The sequence below is a fragment of the Meles meles genome, chromosome 4 (assembly GCF_922984935.1).
Source record: "Meles meles chromosome 4, mMelMel3.1 paternal haplotype, whole genome shotgun sequence".
In the NCBI taxonomy this organism is placed as follows: Eukaryota; Metazoa; Chordata; class Mammalia; order Carnivora; family Mustelidae; genus Meles; species Meles meles.
In genome coordinates this window covers 96632663-96639283 of record NC_060069.1, presented here as the reverse complement: position 1 = coordinate 96639283, position 6621 = coordinate 96632663, and the positions used below count along the sequence as shown (strand labels likewise).

The 6621-nt window shown below is 39.2% G+C and overlaps 1 protein-coding gene across 2 annotated transcripts in view; it reads right to left on the bottom strand.

Annotated features, from left to right (window-relative positions):
- Positions 1–5353: 5353 nt before the first annotated feature.
- Positions 5354–6621, bottom strand: part of GSK3B (glycogen synthase kinase 3 beta) — a 209890-nt gene continuing 208622 nt past the window's right edge. For both annotated transcript variants that reach the window (XM_046003800.1, XM_046003801.1), the window contains one exon: positions 5354–6057. In XM_046003800.1, the coding sequence (XP_045859756.1) occupies positions 5990–6057 (68 nt within the window). In that variant the 3' untranslated portion in view covers positions 5354–5989. The remainder of the gene's footprint in view (positions 6058–6621) is intronic.

Sequence of the window (6621 nt, the reverse complement as noted above, 5' to 3'; positions counted from 1 at the left end):
GCTTCCATTTCCTCTGGACACATTCTCTTAACATGCCCACAGTGCTGGTGAGTGGAAGAATATGTCATACCTGAGAAACAGGAGGCTGAATCATCACTTTGGGTCACTTCCTTCCACAAACTTCTCCATGAAGAGCTCTGCAACCTGACCCCTCCCTTTCCTCACTACTCTTTCTAGAACACCTATGAAATGGCATCCACTACCACTGTTCTCCTGAAATGTGACCCGAAAGACAGGTTAGTCGGTACTATTTGGAGGGCAGTCTTTCAGGCTTTTAAATTAAAAGGGTATCATGTTCAATTCCAACTCAAATATGGCAGGAAATAGAAGAGCAGTGAATCCCAAACAAACACACGTCAAAGCCATCGGGAGGCCCATCATCCCACAAGTGCCATCTTTATGTTTGCATTTTTCCCCCCTTTCCCCCTACCCCCTACAACTGGCAAACATGTTTACCTATTTTTCAAGTATTAGCCAACCCCACCACCACAATAAATAAAATAAGCAAATAAACAGAGGAGCAGGCTTTATCCAATATAAATTCGTTTTTATTGAAGCAGCAGTCACATGACTTCATATCTAGCCTTTAGATTAGGCCTGACAAGAGTGAGCCAGCCCTAAAAAAAATGATGTTTCTTTTTGCACTAAGAGACATAACATGTTTACATACATCATCCAGTATTGGAAATGAGCAGATTCAAACACAGCATGTGTTGGTTACCTGGAGGTACAGCCCCACAGTTTGTGGTGTTCATATATTTTACAAATACTCCCAAAGACCATTACTAATGGGATGAAAGTTAAAAGAAAATACAGCTACACCAAACCATGAACACAGTAATCAAAGACAGCAGCTTATACACGTTTTAAAAATTTGTCCCTTTCAAGGACATTTTCTTTCTTTTCAAAGTAGTGTCTGCAAACCTTCCTCTACATCAAATCCAAAGGTTTCCAAGATGGAAGCTGCACCTCTTGGGGCTATACAATGGAGTACGATAATTTAAAGAACGAGAACTAGTGTTCATATCTTGATTTTAGAACAAAGATCCATGTTTCTCTAATTGGAGGAATGGAGATGGTGATGTGACTACATATTGCAGTAGCAAAATAGGCAGGGTAAAGAAAAGAGGGGTGGGTACTGAAATAAAGACCACACACTTGTGAATTTTAATTTCATTTCCAGGCTAACCTACTTTTTATTTAATGCAAATTACAGTACCAGTTAACTATTTCCAAACCAAGTCACATAGAACAAAATGTATTTACAAGGGAATGGGGAAAGGGGAAAAAAAAAAAAACATTGAGCATACTTTTCACAAAAAAGTTTATATTTAAAATGAAAAAAAAATCAGTCACAGAGGCATTCAAGTAGTAATAATGTTATACAGATTTTGCTTTTCCTTTATATCAAGACAGATTTGCACAAGTGTTTGCAATAGTTTGTATACAACCCACAGTCCTTTATATATATATATATATATATAATAAATTTTGTTTAATTTGTTTTTAAGATGGAAGTGGTCACGCTAATTGGTATGTGTACAGGCCCAAGTGATCCATCGGCAACACATTTATAAATGCAAATTTTACAGGCAAGCACATTTTCATACATCTATCTGTATCTGCCTGTAGACAGATATAGTAAGAAAAAAAAAACTTAAAAATGAACACAAGGAAGTCTACTTTGTCAAGCTAACCCCTTATGTACTGGTTGTCATTTTGCTTTTATTGCAGAGGTGCAAAACGGAGCAACAAACTTGAATAAAACATCATAACCCTTGTGAAAATAATCCAAACCCCAGGGATTACTTTCAAAGCCTCTCAAACGTAGACCTTAATCTGGGACTTTACTCTGCTTCTAGCTGTCTTATTTTTCAGCGGCTCAGGTTTCTACCAGAAAAGACAGATTTTATTGTAAAGCATGCTTACTTTATTTTTCTATATAGGGGAGAAAGTGTTCGGCTCTGTGATTAGATGATTACTAACATGAACAACAGAAATCAGATATAATTTTGGTTTAAAACAAAGGAAAAAAAAACCCCAAACTCTTGGGGATCTGGCATTGGCCAAGCTTCCTTTGGAAGATTCCAAAGTTAAATCCCTTAAAAAGGAAAGGGAAAAAGAAATGAAATGCCAGTGTCTTTATATCCACAGGGATAGAGAATACAATAGTCCTCTCAGAAACCTTTGCATTGGTGCAGACAAGATGACTGGTTAGGCAGGCTTTGTTAAAACACAAACCAAAAATATGTGTCTAAAAATTAAGAGGACTCAAGAAACAGACACAACATGTCACTGGAAAGAAGGTGCAGTCTTCTGCCTTGCTGGAATGAACACACGATGTTTCAAAAATAGCAACCTTTGGTTTGGTAAAGTTTGTTTTTTCTTCTACTCAAGACATCTTATATGGAATACTTGGAGGCAAAACAAATTTTAATTTTTTTCTTTCAAAAAAGGCCTTCATGATGGGCACACTTAAGAATTAAATTTTTTAAGAAGGAAATGAAAATGACATTCCAAGGAACAAGGGAAGAGGTGGCAGGAGGGAGGGGATGGGCTGAGTTCCCTCGTTAATACGACAGTCCTCTCTCGGCACGGTGGCACTCAGCGCAGTAACTGCTCGTAGTTGCACTAGAGCATTTTGGACCGCTGATGGAGCAGAACCTGATACTATTAAGAAACTTGGATTTATAAAAACCAACTCTCTTTCATTTGGGAAGGAAGTAGATAAGGCGGGGAGAGCATGGAAGGCTCCTGGAATCTGCTGTTTGTAAGACCCATGGAAGGAATTTGGGGAAGAGATGAGCAAACTCGAATCTATTCGGTCTCTTCCAGCTCTAGGGCTCCCTGCATGATACAAAGTCCCTGGGTGGACCAATTATGAAATGAAACCGGTCACTGCTACTGCCTGAGGAGGAAACAGCTGCTCAGAACCAAAACAGAGGCAGGGCTTAAACGCAGTGAGAGCATGAACACGGTTTCCTCTTTCCACTCCTGAGCATGGTATCACTGAAATTAACTGTGGAAGGGGCAAAGACACTGTTAGGAGTGAGTTATTATTTTAAAGGGAAAGGGGTAGGACAGGGAGACATGGATAGAAAAACCAATTAAAATTTGAGAAATGAAAAACAAAAACAAAAACAAACACATGGAAGCGAAGGCACTCCAAACTATATAGATACACTATACATTGCTAGAGTTATTGTTACAATAATACAGGCCGGCACCTATTGTACAGAGTTAAAACTATATGGCTTTAAAAAGCTCGTCTACATTTTGTCTGATTATTAAACAGAATCACTGCCCTGAACAGTAACTTTTTGCTCATTAATTAACAGTTCCTGGGTCCACATATTTACATACAAAACAATAAAACTTAAATTTAAAAACATTGAAAGAAAATATAATGTACAAGCTTGAATTTGGTGAGGAGCTTTTTATTATTATTATTATTATTATTTACAAAAAGATATTCAGAGACCTGGATCTCACTTGTATAAAAGTTCTGTGATACCACCATTATCCTTGAGAAAGAAAAGTCACGCACCTCAGCCCTCACACACACACACAGAAATGAGAGAAAAGCATCTGACTTTTCTCTTTTTCTCTTACCCCATTCATGGGGGCAAAGGGGGGGGGGTGTTTCTATGGACTCTAGCAAATATACTAAGTCCAGAGTAGTGTCTGTGTCCAAATGTTTGGCTGGGCAGTTTGGTGTGAAAGCAGGTCCTTTTCTCTGCCATAGACCTGCTGTTCAGCTTCTTATAAATCCTTTCTGAAAATGGTCTACCAAAGCATTCCCTTTAGGAATTACCTTGCCAAATACTTTGATTCAGACTTCTTTCAAAGCTTAATTAGCTCTCAGAAGCACATTATGAAGTGTAGAAGTCAATTTGTTCGATTTGGTTTGACTGAGTGTGTTTCCTTTCTCACGAACTCTGATATAAACAGAGGTTGGAGAAACCCCTTTTGTGGCCAAAGAGCTTAGCTAAACAGTGAGTGAAAACTAAGATGGCTCACAGTTGCCCTTCTGGGTACTGGTTCACTTCAGCAGGCAGTAGGACTCTCTTGGAGAGTCGCACACACTTGGTAAAGAAGCAGGACAGGGTACTGGGACCTGCGTTGAGGGCTGCCAAGAGACTCCAATTCCAAATCACCTGGAGGGCAAGACCCCTAACACAACCTAAGGTGGCAATGAGAAAGGTGAAGGGAGGTTACACACGATCAAGGGCTCAGCGCTATCGCCCTACAGTTATCAACTAACCTTGGAAGGTGTGTGGGGAAAGACTGGGTAGAAGGGAAAGGCGGCCATCACTCAAGTGATCTTTAAATGTAAAGTACAACTGATTGTGCCTTAAAGATTCATAGGTCAAGTAATGGCCCATAAGCACCAAGGTGACTAAGGTTCATTTTAGAGTATATAAGGCCCACAAAGATGTCAACCTTAAAAGTATAAAACAAACTAGTTGTGAAAATCTTTCTTCACTGCAAACATAATCCTTCAATCCTCTTTGCTTTCCAAGGAATATTGCTTTTTCTTCAAAAACAGGAACTGAGTCTTATACTATTCACTGATACACAAAGAAAACAGAAACAGAAACTCTTAGCTGGGTGTGGGGGGAAACATTCTTCTCATGCTTCAACCAGTTGATTTTGATACTGTGGACAAAACAAAAATAAAAGGCAGTATTGAATCTATGTATATATAACATATATACATACACACATTTATATAATCAACTTTCCTATAAAGTCAGCAGGTACACATGACTGTTTATACCATTTTGATGTGTAGTTCTTAATATTCCTACCATCTAAAACCATAATGGTCTATCTGACATATATCAATAAATAAAATTTTAAATGCATGAGGTTAAAAAAAAAGCTGAAATTAAATACAGATTCTAGATTTGGATTTAAAAATTAGAACTATGTGCAGAATGTGGCAATTCCTGCAAGCTCAATTTTAATTAAAAACATGAAAAATAAACCAGTAGACTGTTACAGTTCACATTATTTAACTATAATGTCCTCTCAAGTGTATCTTTCCAAGGGAAGCAACTTTAGAAACAAATGTGGACAAATTCATTCACAGTGGTGAGATCTGCTCTTGACCTGTCCCTTCCTCCAGGTTCATCAGCTTTTGACCTCTGCAGCCAGAGTGACTGGCTCAACATCCTTTTCAGTCTTCTGGTCACTAGTTTCAAACTGTACTAAGACTTGCAGGGAACCTCTGGTCAGGCAAACAAAGATCCACCCTCAGAGCACGCATGCTCCTCCTTTGAAAGCCTCCAATTTAAGTTTCTTCACCACTAGCACTGATTAAGAGCAAAAGAAAACCTTATCAAGTCAATTAAGAATCTTCAAACTTTATTGACCTCCCTGGGTTACATACAAATGATACACATTTTCTTTTTTGTCTGCCACACCTGCCACCAACATGCCAAAGGCAAGTCTTCAAATACCCGAGGATATGGATTAATTTTACAAGTGACATTGAAGTCCCCACTGAGTTACACCTGCTAAGCTCCCAACCAATTTCAAGCTGTGCACTATACCAAAGTCTTACACTTGACTTTAAAAGAAAACAAAGTTCAAAAAAACTTCAGCACAGAACAAAGTCGTCTTCTTTTGTGGAAGGGGCATGAGGCAGGAGTCCTGTTTTTAAAGTATACAACAGCAGACTTTTGATAAAAAAAAGATTGTCGTGGGAGAGAGATTGTGTGTTCTAGTGCTCCGCTTTCCCCTCCCCACAACCCCTCCCACCCCCTGGATCTCCCTCAAAGTGAGAATACAATGAAATTGGTTTGTATTTATAGATATTTTACAAGGTTAAATAAGAACAACAATAATAATAAAAAAATTGAACACTAAAATGAGCAGGTTTTTTTCTCTTTTTAATTTTCTTTCCAAACGTGACCAGTGTTGCTGAGTGACACTCAAGTAACTGGTGGTTTTTCCCTTGCAGCTGCTGGCTGCTCAGGGCTGTTCAGGTGGAGTTGGAAGCTGATGCAGAAGCGGCGTTGTTGGTCTGTCCACGGTCTCCGGCATTAGCATCTGCAAATCGAAAGTCCCAAGACAGAGCATGAGCAATGCTTTAACATCCCAAAGAGAAAAGTACACTGCCTCAACTGCAGACTGTAAGCTGTGTGGTCTTCCAAGTTGTATCTGAAAATGTTTAAATATGGCCAATACTATGAAATCTGAATTTCTTTCTGCTTAGAGCTGAGTCCATGCCTTGGCCTGGTGTTTGGTGCAGGAAAGACAAGTGTCTTTGAGTTAGTTGGGGCCAGAGTAGCAGCCCATGCATGAGTACTCGGTTGGGAGTCTGGCTCGCTTGAAAATAAGTAAGTGAACAGTGCACAGCTGGGAACACTTGCTAAACATTCTGAACCAGGTTACAGTTTGCCACCTGCTTAAGTGGGTGAAACGGGTGGAGGCAATGACCATAACATGGGTCAGCACTGAGAGGGAGAAGCACCATGTGTAAATCAACCTCAGCTGCTTACTTTCTAAGTATAGTCCTTCTTCACTATTTGTAGAAATGGAAGATAATGAGCAAAAAAGGAACAGCCACTGCAGGACTGATTCACTTCTTCAATTCAATGAAGCATCTTGCAG